The sequence below is a fragment of the Lynx rufus genome, unplaced genomic scaffold (genome assembly GCF_022079265.1).
Source record: "Lynx rufus isolate CCGP_SWC_20201006 ecotype Redwood Valley unplaced genomic scaffold, mLynRuf1.p SCAF_5, whole genome shotgun sequence".
Classification (NCBI taxonomy): Eukaryota; Metazoa; Chordata; class Mammalia; order Carnivora; family Felidae; genus Lynx; species Lynx rufus.
This window is the reverse complement of record NW_025814867.1, coordinates 146,905,305-146,920,640: the sequence shown is the minus strand read 5'-3', so window position 1 is coordinate 146,920,640 and position 15,336 is coordinate 146,905,305. Positions and strand designations below refer to the sequence as shown.

The following is a 15,336-nucleotide window of genomic DNA, read 5'->3' as shown; positions in this document are numbered from 1 at the left end:
TCCTATAGCCATCTTTATTGGGCGTGGCACCTTGGGTCTCAGCAACACCTTTCCAGACCCAGACGAACATCAGTCTGAGGGAATGCTTGGTCCCTCGGCTTGCTGTCCCAAGAATGTAGAGCTTCAACTCTCTGAGTGCTCCCAGACAGACAGCCAGCAGCACCCAAGGAATTTTGGCAAGCCCTCCAACAGTATGTCCAGGGAATCATCGTTTCTGTGACTCCTGCCCAGTAGAGTGAGGAGGGAGGACAGGGCCCTGGAGCATAGAGACCTTGGAGGGGACTCTGTCCCTTAACCTCAAGTTGAGCTCTTGTGGGCGACTGGGGATTATCTCAGAGACGTTGGGGTCTGGAGACAGAAGTCCCTGGCTCTGCGGCTGAGAGCTGGGAAACCAGGGGGCCACGTGGAGGGTGGGGAAGCTGAGCTGTGGTTCAGTGCAGGAGGGAACCTCTGGTCTGATGCTGCCAGAGAGGAGACCGGCTGGGACAGAGCCCAGCGGACCGGGCCAGGCCAGGACTGTTACTCCTCCTTTTCCCTTCCCCTCTCTCACTGGGGGGGGGGGTCCTCCCCAATGAAGGGCCCTTGGAAGTCTGAGGGTTTTCATAATATCTTCTCCAGTGCTACTCGGAAGCCCAGGCACCATCCGGAGTCCCCCCCCACCCAGGTCCCTGCCAGTCCAGGGCCACCCTCCCTCCAGGAGCCACCTGCCCCGGGCAGCAATATCCACTCTAGTTCACCTGTGTGCGCCTCTGCAGTGTCTGAGGATGCTCCTCTCTCACACGTGGTGACCGTGGCGACCGGGATCCCTGACAGGGCACGCAGTTTAGGCGGGGTGACTCCGGGAAGGGCAGGGATCCAACCCCTCCTTCCTGGGGGGCCCAGGGCTAGCCCTGGCTGGGCGAACTTGGGTCTGGGAGGGGAGGGGGAGAGACTTGATTTATTTCCTTTCCTATTACGTGCCTCTCTACATCCACCACGTACACCAGGCACAGGCACGGGTACCCTCCAAGGCTTAGGGTTGGTGAAGGAAGCCGCTGCTGCAACCCAGCCCCCACCCAGCCCCAGTGGCGCTGGGTTCTCAGGTCCCCACCATCAGAGTCCCAGCCAATCCTCTCCCCACCCCCCCACCCCCCGCGACCCCCCCCCTCCCCCGCTGGAGCCAGACCCAGTTTTGAATTCTTAACAAATTTCATTTCAAACGGGATTTGGAAATAAAAGCTACTAGAACCGGCCCTACTCTCTTCCTGGATTCTCGTGGGGGGGGGCCAGGAACCCTGTCCCCCTCTTTCTTTCTCCCCAGCTGCTCTGCCTCCTCTCAGGCTTCGGTGAAAAGCAGAGCCAAAAGGAGTCCTCCTGCACCGGACCCCTAGCCGCCTGCGGTTCAGGCCAGCAGCTCCATGCACCTGCTGGGCACCAAAAGCACCTGTCCCCAAGCTGGGGGATGGACCCACCCTCAGTCCTGGGCAGGGAGAGTCGGCATGGGTCGGGATCAGGGACCTCAAAAAATGAGGCTACAACCAGGGAAACCTTCTCCACCCCCAGGTGTCCCAGGTACAGGGACCTTCTGCCAAAGGCCACCAAAGACGTTGTAGGCAAGAGGGCCCCGGGCCAGGGAACCCACTGCGTCCGCACCAGTCGCTGCTCTCCTGGGGGCGCGTTCTCCCTGAAGCCCCGCAGGCTGAGACACTGCAAAGTGGTCTATCCTCCTTGACCAGGAAGGCTGAAGCTTTTTCCTTTTTACCCAGAATCTCTTTATTTATTTATTTTTTTACCCAAGACCTAAGTTTGTATCGCAACTTTGGGTTGTGAGGATCCCAGTGGCCACAAGAAGACAGAGGTGGCCCTGGGGGGGGGGGGGTGGGGGGAAGAGCATGGAGGCCAAAGCGCGCTGGTCAGAGTCTCACTCCAGGCTGGCCGTTCCCAGCACCTAACACTTTGCAGTTCAAGGCCGGCGTGGGCGCCTGGGTGGGGTCGTGCACAGCGCGAGGAAGGGAGAGAAGGGTTAGCGGATCCCGCGCTCCGCGCTCCCGCGGAGCTCTGTCCGGACCCGGGGCCCCAAGTGGCCGGTCTGCAGCTGAAGCCCAAGGATTCCCCCCTCCCCCAGCGGGATGGAGGGTGGGCGACTGCCTCTGAGCCGAAAGAAAAAAAAATCCTGGTAGGACGGGAGGCCTGAGCGCCGGGACCCCAGCCAGCCCAAGGCAAGGCCCTTGCCCCGGAGGCCCCAAATTCCGCGCAGGGAGAGACATGTTCACTTTCAACGAACTCAATCCTCAACCGCAGGGAAAAGAAAAAAAAAAGTTCCGGATTAGGCGTCGGAAAATCAAATTAACAAGAGACGTGTGAGAAACAAACACCCTGTTGGTGGGGGTGGGGGTGGGGTGGGGGTTGGCGCGGGGAGAATAGTCCAACGACCCCTTAATCTTTCTCCAGGGTGGAACCCACGAAATGGTTCCCAAATCGGGCTCCGAGGGCTGGCGCCCTGCACCTCCCCCCACCCACGCGGCTCGCAAACAGCCGACGGACTTGTCACTTTTATTTAAAATCTCAACACTCGATCATTTATTTCGATTTTGCAACCAAACAAGTAATAAATATTATTTAGCACTTTTTTTTTCTTTTTACAAAAATAAAACAGATGATACACTCTCTGCAGGACCGCGAGCGGAGGAGAGATGTTACGCGGCAGACGCTGTAAAGCCCGGTACCGCAACGCGCGGGAGGCGCCCAGGCAGTTCTCGGAGGCCGCGAGAAGCACGTGGGAGAGTTTGTCATTCGTGTTAAACGTGGCAAAAAGAAACCGACATATAGGAGGCCAGGCTCAGACTCCGGTGGGGCTGGCAGTCACGTGAGCAAACAGCTTCGCAGCAGCACTGGCCTCATTACTGGTAATATATTTACACACCCAAGAAGGAAAAACCTCAAAAGCCAACAGAACTCCCAGGTAACTCCAACCACATTCACAGCAACAGCCTTTGAGTTCCGTCAAACCCTCGGGTATCAGAATGACTGCCCCCAGTCGGGCAATAAACCAAATCACTTTGTGCTTAGGGACGGAAAGAATGGGGAGGCAGGGAGGGAGAGTCTATCTGAAAATAACTAAAAGAAAAACAAAAAACAAAAACAAAAACCGCCCCAAAGTCGACAGTTTCAGATTATTCCAATCCACAAGTGGTTCTAGTCTGACTTTCTAGAAGGCCTGCTTGTATTGTTGAATACGGAACATAGATTTATTAAAAAAAAAAAACAAAACACCACACCCTCAAAAGCAATAGGGGCGACAGGCAGGAACCGCAGTAGTTCTCAGACAGTTGTGGGTTTACCCACATTGGACGAGACCGTCAACGCTTCTGGTACCGGAGGCCAATTTTCAGCTAGCTCGTAGCCCCTGGCTCAGGGCCAGAGACGACCCTTGAAGGCGAAGCTTGACGGCCGCTCCTGGAATACAGCTTCTCCCAAGTCTCCTACCCGCCAAGAAAGGAGGAAGGAGAGGAAGTCCCCAACGCGGTCCTCCCTCCTCCTCCGCCCCCATGTAACGAAGGGCTGCCAGGGCCGAGCGCGGCCCGCATCCTAGAAGAAACCACCAATTTAAGAATCACTTTTTTTGGAAGTGGGAGGGGAGAGGGGGGTGTCGAGGGAGGGGTGCACACAGCAGTGCCTTCTATTACAATGGTTTCTTTCGGAGCAGCGCTGTTTAAAGCCAGAGAGGGCTGCACCCAGAGCGCACGGCCCTGTCACTCCCCACTGTCCGGTGCGTGCCCCCCAATTGCTTCGGTTCCCCAGTGCTGACGTCCTCATCATTGCGCCCCACCCCCACCCCCAGCCCAACGTCCTGTGATCTTGGGAACTGAGCTCCCGGGCCCCAATGCCGGCCAGGCCTCGCTTCCCCGCAGCCCCCGGGTCCCTCCGTTCGCCAGAACGCGCCGGCGGCCGGCAGCTCACTTGGCGTCGGAGGTGAGGCGCGGCAGGCTGCCGGCGCCCATGGCCGACACGTGGTGGTGCGGCGGCGGCACCTGGCACATGCTGCAGGGGCAGGGCATGCCGCCCCAGTGCTGGAAGCCGCCGCCGCCCCCGCTGCCGCCGCCCCCGCCCGCCAGCGGGGCCGCCGCCGCCGCCGCCGCGGACGGAGACTTGAGCAGGCCGTGCGGGGGCCGAATGGAGCCGACCGACGACAACCCGGAGCCGGGCAGGGAGGCGCTGGACACAGCGGCGGCGGCCGCGGCGGCGGCGGCGGCGGCGGCCGCGGGAGGCAGGATGGGGTGGTGAACCGCGGGGTGGTGCGCGGCGTGCGCGGCGGCCGCGGGGTGCGCCGTGGCGGCGGGCAGGGGCGCCGAGTGCGCCAGGCCGCCGCAGGCCGACGGGTGGAAGCCCGCGTGGTGGCCGCCGTAGATCTCGCTCACCAGTCGCTTCATCTCCTCCAGGGAGTTGGTGAGCATGAGGATGTAGTTGCGCGCCAGCAGCAGCGTGGCGATCTTGGAGAGCTTGCGCACCGACGGGCCGTGCGCGTACGGCATGACCTCGCGCAGCCCGTCCATGGCGATGTTGAGGTCGTGCATGCGCTTGCGCTCGCGGCTGTTGATCTTGAGGCGTAGCTGCTGCAGCTCGGGCTCCGTCATCTGCTTCTTGTCCTTCTTGGTGGACGACGCGGCCGCCGACGATGCGGACGACGAAGTGCTGGACGAGGCTGACTTGAAGCCGCCGCCGCCGCCGCCCAGCTTGTCCCCGGGGTGCGCGCCCGCCGCGCCCATGGCGCCGCGCAGCTCTGCGCTCAGCTCCGGAGGGCCGTCGCTCGGCGTGGACGAGGACACCGTGCCCCCCGTGAAGCCGCTGCCGCCACTGCCTTTGCTCCGCGCCGGCAGAAAAAGGTCATCGGGCTCTGGTGACGACGGGCGACTGGACACCAGGCTGGCGTCCGAGTCCATGGCCCCGAGGGATAGTCGCAGCTCTCGCGGGGTCCTCCCTCCCTCCCTCGGCCCTCGGAGCTTTGCGCACGCCTCCTGCGGAGAGGAGAAGAAACAGAAGAGAGAGATCTAGATCGAGGTCGAGGCACTCAGAAAAAGAGAGAAAGAGAGAGAGAGAGAGAGAGAGAGAGAGAAGCTGCTCCCGCCTGCACCGCAGCGTGCGGTCCAGGTGCGGGTGGCCGGTCGTTTCGTGTCCACCTCGATTCCTTCTAGCGGCAGGCAGGTGCGCACGAAGTAACCTCTCTCTCTCTCTCCCCACTTCCTCAGCTCTCATCCACAGGTTGTTTTATTCCAGGGAGCATTGGAGCCCCTCAGAGAGGGTGGCCTTCTGGATGCCTTCAATTAGGAATCGGGAGGCCGAATCCCCAGGGCTGGAATGGCAAGTGAGGGTTTTTCTTTGGGAGGACGGAGATCTAAATAGAGAAGTATTTATTTGGTTTCTCAAACGCATCGACCTTATCTCCATCGACACCGAGCAACAAACACACAGGCACCCGGCGCCCGCGAGCCTAGATAACGTGCGTCGCGTCCGGGGACCGCGGGGAGCTTGCCAGCCGAGCGGGACTTGGGCAGAAGGAGCTGTGGTCGCTTCGACTTCTGGCTTTTGGGCGAAGGGGGTGCTGCGGTGAGTGTGGGGAGGGTCAGAGCGGCGAAGCCACTCAGGGGAACCGGCGGGCAGGGGCGGGATCGGGGCCCTCTCTAACCGAGCTTCCTGGGTCGCTTGCGAGTCGAGGGGCGTCTGTCCCTGGGATACAGGCTGGGGCTGCTGGGAGGGGGGGGGCGGGGACACTTACTGTGGATGCACTTAGAGGAGCTCCTTCCCAAAAGCCGCAGTGGAGAACCGGGCTCCGGGCGGTGATGTCGCGTTGGTCTATAATAAGCATCCGCACCTTTCGGGGCTCCGCCGGTTTTTTATAGCCCGGTGGCGGCGGCGACCGCGGCGGCGGTGGCCGAGGCGGGGGCGGGGAACAATGTGCGGGTCCTGGAGGGGCCGCCGCGCCAATGAGCTGGGCTCGCCCGGGGGGCTGGGAAGCTGATGTCATCCGGGCTAATTCCGCTCAATGAAACTCGCCCGGCCCGCACACGCCTCCTCCCCGCGCACAGCCAATGGGCGTCGGCGGCCGGGAGATTCTTGGGGAGGGACTGGAGGAGGAACCCGAGGAGGGGGTGTGCGAGGCGAGCAGGAGGAGGAGGAGGGGTGGGGAGGGCTTGCCGGGGAAGTACCGAGGGCAGAATGCAGTTGAGATAGAGAGGGAGCGTTGTCAAATTTCTATAAAAATACGGTGACCACAGAGTCAGGCTGGAGGATGGCGTGGGCTGGGGGTTCTGCCGACGAACTAACCTGATACCCAAAGCGATCGGATCTTTGGGGATGCGCACGAATAACCCTGGCGATTCAGGCGCTGGGGCTGGAGTCTCCTCCTTTGCTTTTCATCTCCCTCTCTCTCTGGGTTCTCGTTGCCCGCCCCCCCGTCTCAAGCGTTTCATCAACACGGGGGCATTTGGAACCCCAAGGGTAAACGACAACCAGGCACAAGTTAAGCACGCTCCTCCGCGGGCGGCTGGTAGCGCCCCCAGCTGGGGGCAGGGCCTCGCGAGGCAGAGGGCAGGGAAGGACCTGGAGCACCTGCTCCAGAATGGCGTTTTGAAAGAAATCTCAACTCTTCGTAAAGTCGGGAATGGCGTGGACACAGGGAGGAGGTGTTTCCGCACAGTAACCGCGCTAACAGAAGGGCAGAGTCTAGCGCCCAAAGTGCCGCGCCCGCCCTCCGTGTCTTAGCTCTGGAACCGATGGTGGTATTTTCAGCATCACTCTTGTGGTCGTCTCCACAAAATGGGAAAACGAGGTAGGAGGGAAACGCTGGTTTGTCTGAAAAAAAAAAAGAAAAAGAAAAGAAAAAAAGAGAGAGAGAGAGAAAAAGGTCGAAGGCCTGGGCAAAGACTTCTCCAGGCTTTGGGCCAGACAGAGAGATCCAACTCCTTGCGGCTGCATTCAGACCCCTTTCACCAATCGCAGCTTGGCTGCTAAGCCCGGAAACGCTTGCCCATCAAGGATGAAACCTGGTCTTAGAGAAGCAGCTAGCTGGGGTAGTTTCGCGGCACTGACCCGCTCATCCATTTTACAGATGGGAAAATCCGGAGACCCTGTCTACAGCAAGCCCACAGGCAACACTGCTAAGTCTTTACCGCGCAGATAACCGGCGTGGGCGGTTCCTGAGCAGTAGTGGCGGCCGTGTGTCTCTAACCTTTTCCCTAAGCTGGATTCCTTCCATCTGTACATTTCCAGCACGGAAGGTTGCTTCTGCAGACCGCGGACGCTAGCCGTTTATACCGCGCACACACATACACAAACACACCCCGGCCCTCCCTCCCAGGGAGTGTTATGGCCTCTGTTTATGTGGTTGTTTAGGAACTTTTAATTTGCACGCACGGCTTGAAAAACAAAGTCGTTCGCCTTCGCGTTGGGAAGGCACGAAATAAACGAATACAAAAATAAACCCACGGGCTGGCTCCCAGTTTCTGGGTAAGACTCTGATAGAAACCTCGCGGGCTCTCGCCTTCGCCCCAATCTTGTGCTTTCTGGAGCATTATTTTTCAACCCGTGTGTTTCCCAGCTGGCTCTGCAGCCATCCGTTAAATATGTATTTAAAACATGAAGAACTGAAGCGTGGAGATATGTCGTCCAACGGTTGCGGAGGATGACCCATAACCGTTGAATCGGGAGAATCTGTCGCATGGTCGAACGCTGCGGAGGGGGGGGGGCGAGGGGGAAGCAGAAAGGGCTAGAGTATTTAGAGGATCGTTCCTTTGGGCCTCCCCGGCCGCAGGCAGTGAGGACATTCGTGGGAATGTGAGCTGCGGGCCACCAGCCGGGGCGTGGACTTGTGCGCACGCCAGTGTATCTCATAAACACCGGCAGGCGCACTGTGCGCCCGCCTGGGTTGCAGACGCTGAGGTTAGTCCAGACGGCGGCGGCGGCACGTGTCCTGGAGCCCCGGTTCCTTCTTTTGTTGCTTGTCACCGGCCACTGTCCGCGCCAGAGTGCGCGCCCTGGGGTTCTTTTCGCGCTTGCTCTAGTTGAGGGGTCCGTTCTGGGACCATGCGTACTTAGAAACAGGGAAGGCAGAGTCCAGAGGTTGGAGAGCTGGCTTATTGGCCAGGTTCCCGCGTGAACGCCCATGCGGACGCTCCAGGCCCCAGCCCCGGGGAGCGGTGGCTGTTCTGGGCAGCGCAGCGGCACCTCGCGGTCCTGACTCCCGACGCCCGGAGCTTGGGCTGGCAGCCCTAGGCTGAGGACCCCTTCTCCCGGCAGCATCCCCCCAACATTCCGTGGTTGCCAGAAAGTCGCTCGGGAGGTAGGGGCCCCCTGTGGCCCCCTGCGCTCCTTTAGTCCAGGGCAAAACGGTCGCCGGACCCATCTCTCTGGGTCTCCGAGTCCATCTACCCGCTCCGCGAAGAATGCAAAACGGGAGCCCGGCCCCTGGCGCCTGCCCTCGTGCGTCCGGACGCCCCCTGGCATTTGCTCTGCTCTTGAGCCGGGCGCCCGGCGTGCACGGCCTGGGTGCGTCCCGGGCCACGCCGCAGCCCCTTTCCGGGAAATTGAGTGCTCACTTTGCCGAAGCTAATCGGCCCGGCTCCGTGCGTCCCTGGCTGGCCCGGGCGTCCAGAAGCTGTCGGCCTCCTCCGTCAAAACGGAAGACGTGTTTTTCCCTCTCCTTTGTGCTTCCCTCCCACAAAAGGCCGGGTGAGCGTCGCGGCCGGCCTTTGCTCAGTCGCCGGGCGGCCCGGGAGGAGTTTGTGCCAAATCCGCCGGGGCGGGCTCGCGCGGGGCTCTAAGGGCTCAGACCTCCCACTGCTTGCCGGGTCCCTCCCGGGCCATTCTTTCGCGGTCTGGCCTTTCCCTTCACAAGTTCCTGCACACTTTCAGGCAGCGGCTCGGCCAGACTGCCAAGGACAGCAGCGGCCTTGCTCGGGGTTGAGCCGGGACCGATGGGAGGAGGCGAGGCTGCGGGCACCGGAAAAGAAAGCAAATTAAGAAAAGCAGTTGGGCCATCGCTCCAGGCCCGGAAACCAGGAGGGATGAGGAATGGTGGCGTTTGGTGACGATGGGGGGGAGGGCTGGGGGAGCGATGAGACCCCTTCAGGAGAACTCTGCAAACAAATGGCCTCTGTCTTCCTTGTAAAACTCAGACCCCGGAGCCGTCCACGGTCATCCCTGTCCGGGGACCCAGCGCCGAGCACCGGGCAGGACACGTGGAAGGTGCTTGCTAAATACTTCTGAATGCACACGCCTGCAGAGGTGCACACGGGCTGGTGTGAGACACGATTCGTAAAATACATGTAACGTTCTGTGTACAGGGCAGACCATGAGGTCTGTAATGTGGACTGTTGGAATATGGGAACCTTTAGAATGAATGACAAGGGCAGTGACTCCCATCTAATGGCCACCTCAAGGCGAGTTAAGTTGGGCCAGACGCTTAGTGGGCCTTGACAGGCTTCATCTCATTTAATCTCTCGCTGATCCTGGGAGGGTCGTTTACTTACTTTGCTCACTCCCATTTTGCAGACTGGGAAAACTGACCCTCCAGGGCGGTATGGCCATTTGGTCAAGGTCCTGGGAGCAGAGAAGCAGGTCCAGGCAGAGAGCGTGAGGGCGGGCATCAGAGACCTCTTGAGTTGTCTGTTTTCAGTCTCAGATTCTCATCCCTAAAATGGGTTTCTAGAAGCTACTTGACCTCAAAAGGTATGTCTGCTGCGAGATTTGGAGGAACGAGGGAAAGTCAAATGATACCCTCCCTTGGAAGTTTCTCTATTTTGTTAATACTCGTGTTATGGGAGCCCTGAGTCGCTGAGAATATGGAGGAACTCCGCCCAGTCGCAAGAGGCTCAGCCTGGGTAGAATCTGGAAGGAATGCCCAGAGGCTTGGGAGAAGGGGTGCTGGGAGAGCCAAAGGGAAATGACAAACCAAAAATCCCCCCCCAAAGAACCCCCCAAACTAATAATAGCCCCTTCTCCCTAGAGAGCTCCACCCTTTGAATCACCCACCTCCACTGAGGTAGCAATGGCTGCCATCTGCCCCTAAGGATCAGCGACACTGAAGTCAACCCGGTGTCCCAAGTTCACCGTGGAACAAAGTTGAGGTAGGACGGAGGGGCCACCAGGAACTAACTTCATAGCTCCCATTTGTTTATCTCACCCAACTTGTGCAACGGGCCCTTCGGTGTTTAGAAGGAGGCCCGCTGTTCCCATTTTACAGATGAAGATATTGAAGGCTAGAGATCAAGGCAGGGTCTGGGTTCCACCTCCAGCCCAGTGGATCCCAAGTCCCAGGGGCCTTGATGCGTCAGTCCTGGGTTTCCATTTGCTCCCTGTCCTCTTTCCTGAGACTCTAGGCGCCTCCCCTTTCCCCCTCCACCACCCCTGCCCCCCCCCACCATGCAGAAACCCAGCTCGAGGAAGATGGGGGTGAACAAGTTGGGGAGCACGAGTGGGAGTGTCCCTGATCGGGTAGCTGGCCCTGAGGTGAGGTGAGCTTCACTCGGGTATAGGGTGGCACGGGCCGGGCAGGAGGGACCTAGAAACCCCTGACCCCATCTGGGGCTAAGACCCTGGGTAAGAGGAAGCGGCGGGCGTGGGAGCGCAGGAGAGAGTCTTCTAGGCTACAGGTGCCAACAGCGCGCGCGCGGCGGATTCCGAGGCAGGACCTGCGTGCGCTCCCGGCTCCCCGCACCGCCGTGGGGCCTACAGCGGAGGCAGCTGCAAGCGCGGAGGGCGCGGGGCCTCTCACCTCCGAGTGCCTGTTGTTCAGCTCCAAACACGGGGTAAATGACCTTCCTTGCTGCATCGGGAAAATGTAGCAGTTGGACGCCTCCCCGTAGCCCTCAGGATCCCGTCCCGGCCCTTGACCTCGGCCTTCGGGTCCTCACCGGATCTCTGCCGGCTTCTCAGGGTCTCGCGCTCCCTCTCCCCCTTTCTCAGGACCCGGAGCGTCTGTCTGTCCGGAGCTCTGCCCTTTCCCCACGTTCGCCCACGGCTCCCCGACCCCTGCCCTCCTCCCGTCCGTCTGTCTGTGCCCCATACTACCCTCCCAGGGGTCTGCCCGGGAAGACCACCCCCCCTCCTTGAGCTCCTGCGGCACCCAGAGCTCTCCCCACCTCCAGCAGGGTTCACCCCACTGCATTTCACCCATTGGCTCCCTCCCCGCCGGGGAGCGCCTGGAGGGTCCTCACGGTGCCAGAACTCGCTTTGCACCTCTGGGGCCCAGAGTGGGGACAGGTCCCAAGAGAGCTCAATAAATCCAAGTAAGGGCCTCTGACAAGACAGTTACCCTGAGAGTTTTCTTGGACTTTGCACACACCACAAAAGACAAGAGTAACAATAGCGGCAAAGGTACAAGTCTCCCCCCTCATTAGACCAGTTTCAAAAATGCCTGATGAGGACCGTGCCGCTCACTCCTGGTCCTATGGGTGGGGGATGGGGGGGAGCAGACAGCCCCCGACCCCAGGCAAACAAGCCATCTCGTTAAGGGGGGGGGGGCGGGAGATGGGCTCCCACCGGTTTCCTGCCGCACTCCGCCCCGCGGGGAGGGAGGGGAGCGCGGGGCGAGAGGTGCGGCGGGGTCCCGGGTCCCCGGAGCTGGCGCGGCCAGGGATCCGGGCAGGGCCTCCGACGCCCGGCGCCCTCCCCCGGCTCAGCCCGAATGCGCGGCCCGACCCGGGGCTGGGGGGGGGGGTGTTTCCCCAACCAGGGGTCCCCGGCCCGAGCCCTCAGCTTCACGCGGCTCCGCAGCGCGGGCGGAGCAGGGACCGGGCCGACGCGTGGGCACCGGGCCGCACCTTCCCCCCGGTCGGGGACCCGAGGCACAGCCCTGACCCCTGCACCGCACGAGCCACCCCCTTCTTGGGTTTGGAGAACCGGGTGGGGAGACAGGGGCCTGAGGCTTCCTCTTCTTTTCTTCCGCGTTCCCTTTGCGCACTCTTCCTTCGCTTCTATCAGTCTCTTCTCCTTTCTCTTTTCTCCTTCCCCTCCAGCATGTCTACGTTGAGTTTTGATTTTCCCTCGTTACCGAAATGACACATGCCAGGCTCCTGAGAGCCAGGAACCTCAGGCTGACTCCCCGCCCCTGCCGCCTCTCTCCGGACCCTGGTGGTCCCAGGACGCACCACACCAGCGTTGAGGTGGGGGTTTGTTGGATGTACAGAGCCTTAGGCCCATCCAGACCTAGTGAGAGGGAAGCTACATTAACCAAGCTTCCCAGGTGACGCATGGCACATTAGAGTTTGGGGAGCGTTGCTCTAGGTATCTCGGGGGGTCGTCCTCAGGCGCCCGATTCCCCAGGGTCCTTGGGTCTTCCAGCCCCAGACACAGCCCCTTTCTGGGGCGGACAAAGCTATTTCCTGGAGAGTCCAAAACACCTCCCCAGCCACCTGCATGGTGCCCACTCTTACCCCCTTGACCATCTGTTAAATAAAATTTAGTACACGCTTTCACAAATGCAAGCCCGTTGTAAAACAAAAGTAACTTTGAAATAAGGCAGAATGCAAAAGTCGCCAATAGTCCAACCCTCTTCCCCCGCGACAAGTCACTGTCAAACATTGTGGCACCGTCCTTCCAGACTGTGTGAGGTTTTGTTACCGCCTTCTTTGATTTCTTAGCGCCTCTTGGACGGCCTTCCACATCAATACAAGATTCACCTGACCCCTTTAACAGTATAGACCTGCACCAACCCATCCCCTTTAGATTCTCCCCTCCTTTGCCTGTTCAGCCTTGAAAAGCTGGTCAGAACCGGAAACTCTGAAAACGTGTTTCTACCTTGTGTGCCCTTGTGGTGGGAGGGACCTTGGGGTCCAGGCTCCTGCCCAACAAGGCACGGTAGGTGCTCCCTTCCTGGCTCCCGCTGGGCTCTCAGCAGCACCAGATTCTCCTCTAAAGAGTCGCTCCCTCCCAGCAGGCGTACTGGGAAAAACTGGTTTCCTCTTTGCTTATAGTCAGATGTGCGGGAAGCCGAACCCACGTCTGAGATGTGGGTTGGCTGTGTTCAGTGTGTGAAGAGAGCCTTCCTGGTGTGGGACCATGACCAGGGCAGAACTTGGGGTCTGTGATTTTGGACGATACGGGAGTTTTAGCCATTTAGTTCCCTTATTCTGTCCCCACTTCCAACCCCAAAGAGCATCCACTTCTGGGTTGACTCTAAGGCTAGGTCTAAGCAAAGAGGCCATTCTGCTTAAGCGGTAGGTACGGTTTTGACTAGAAGAAGAAAAAGAAGAGGAGGAGGGAGAGGAAGAGGAGGGGGGCCGGACAGGAGAGGAGGAGGAGGAGGAGAAAGAGAAAGAAATCACATCATATAAACCGCAATTCTCTCTTCTTTAAAACATGCTTCAATAGGCGCTGTGTAGCATATGCCTAAAATTAAACTCCAAACAGTTTAAAGAGTATTTGATTAAAAGCAAGTGTCCCTGGCACTTCCTTCCCTCGGGTCCCCAGAGGAACTGTTACAGTTTCTTGTGTATTCCAGAAACACACACACACACACACACACACACACACACACACCCCTAGGCCAGCACACCACCAACCCACATATTTACATACACCTTCTTCTCAAACACCCTCACCAAGGTGGTCAGAGGTGCAAGGAGCCTCTCCTAATCTCAATGAAGACAGTTTCCCCCACCTCAAAAGCAAACATCACAGCATCAGAATCTGAGAACACCTGTGTCCTGATGGTACTTTTTCTGCTCCCCTTTAATCACTGCAAGCTAGGACAGTTCAAGCCCCAGGTGACGAGAGATCAAGGAGCTTCCGGCACTGAGACAGCTTCTTCCAAGTGTCCCCAAGACGGGACTTTTAGTCACTGCCAGAAACTTGCAGGGGAGTCCTTTTTTTTTTTTCATATATAATTGCCGAATCAATAGTACGCCTTCTATCTGGAGGGCAACGAGGCAAGGAGATATAGACGGACATACCTTAAAGGATATACTTAAGACCCCAAGATGAAGCTAATTAGTTATTGTTATTTTTGTTTGTTCGCTGAATAGGTAATATATTCACAGAGTTCAAAAAAATTTTTAAATATAACGAAAAGATTGCGGCCCTTGTCCCCCAGCCACCCTGTTCCCTTGCTTAGTCACTATCTCTGTCATTTCAGAGACAGTCGCTGCAAATGCAGGCAAAAATAAAAATGTATGTTCCCCTCTTTATACAATTTTGTACGTGCTGTTTTCCCCACCTTGCTTTTTCCAGTTAATATTGAGCGATCTAAGTGATCTTGGAGATCATTTCTTCTCAGTGTATTAAAAGCTCCTTCCTTAAAAAAGTTCATCCTTCCGTACGTAATATGGGATGTACTGTAACTTATTTAGCCATCGCCCTGTTGAAAGACATTGAGATTGTTTCTGGTCTTTTACTGTTACAAACAATGCTGCGATGAAATACCTTGTAAATTATCATTTGCATATATGTCCTAAGGATAAATCCCTAGAATTGGTATCATTAAGTCAGGTAGCCTGTGCCTTTGGTAAATTTGATAGATGCTACCGCGTTGTTACTTAAGTAGCATCCAAATTTATGTTGCGATGTAGAAGAGATACAGCCTGGCTGACAGCTCATTTAAATGTTGAGTTTTTATTTTCCTGAGTCCAGAGAAAATGTGATCTCTAATTTGGATGTCAGAAGAGGTGACGGGCGGACCACTGTGACTCTGCAGGATAGAATAATAAAATGTCATTTCCCCCTTTAAAACGTCAAGCTACAAATTCTAATAGATTTCAACATCTGGTACCATTTCCAGTCCTTCTCAAGATGTACTAATGACTTTTTCCACACAGTTGGGTAGAACGGTCCAAGTGTGCCAATGCATCATACCGGCTGAGGAATCTTTATGCTTTGGGCATGATAATTCAGATATTTTACTGGGCTCCTTTCTAGTGCCATGAACTGTCCTGTGCAGGGGACCAGCAGTGAACAAAGCAGATAGCATCTCTGCTCTCAAACCCGTTAACAAAAGTAATTACTATCGTGGTTCTTAGTATAATTTATTTTGATTCTCTCAATGGCTGTGTGAGGTGGTTAGAGTGGGGTGTGTGGGATACAGTTGCTGCCCCCCACCCAGCACAGTGCTGATGGTTCCTCCAGATCTGTTCCGGTTTCTGTATAGGACTTCTGGTTGGACACGTGGCCACCGGAATAAGGACTGCATTTCCCAGCCTCCTTTGCGACCAAGTTCTGGCCAAGGGGATGTAAACAGGAGTGGTACGTGCAATTTCCAGAGGCATCCTCCAAGTGAGGGAGTGTGTCTTTCTCATTTCATCTTGACTTCCTGCTGTCTGGGATCCCGACATGATGGTCAGGGCTGGAAGAGCCGCTGGAGTCATGAGG

General features: G+C 57.8%; 1 protein-coding gene across 1 annotated transcript; it reads right to left on the bottom strand.

The window, feature by feature from the left end:
- Positions 1-3,842: 3,842 nt before the first annotated feature.
- Positions 3,843-5,938, bottom strand: OLIG2 (oligodendrocyte transcription factor 2). Its single transcript, XM_047100335.1, has 2 exons — positions 5,753-5,938; positions 3,843-4,994 (listed from the first exon to the last, which is right to left on the bottom strand). Exons 1-2 carry the CDS (start codon positions 5,840-5,842, stop codon positions 3,936-3,938), a joined length of 1,149 nt encoding a protein of 382 aa, XP_046956291.1. The 5' UTR covers positions 5,843-5,938; the 3' UTR covers positions 3,843-3,935.
- Positions 5,939-15,336: the final 9,398 nt, after the last annotated feature.

Bases quoted from the DNA above. Each gene is read 5' to 3' on its own strand.
- OLIG2 (XM_047100335.1), bottom strand. From the start codon at position 5,842: ATGCTTATTATAGACCAACGCGACATCACCGCCCGGAGCCCGGTTCTC. The intron at 4,995-5,752 runs GTAAGTGTCCCC...TCCTCTCCGCAG, and splicing joins CTCCTCTAAGTGCATCCACA to GAGGCGTGCGCAAAGCTCCG.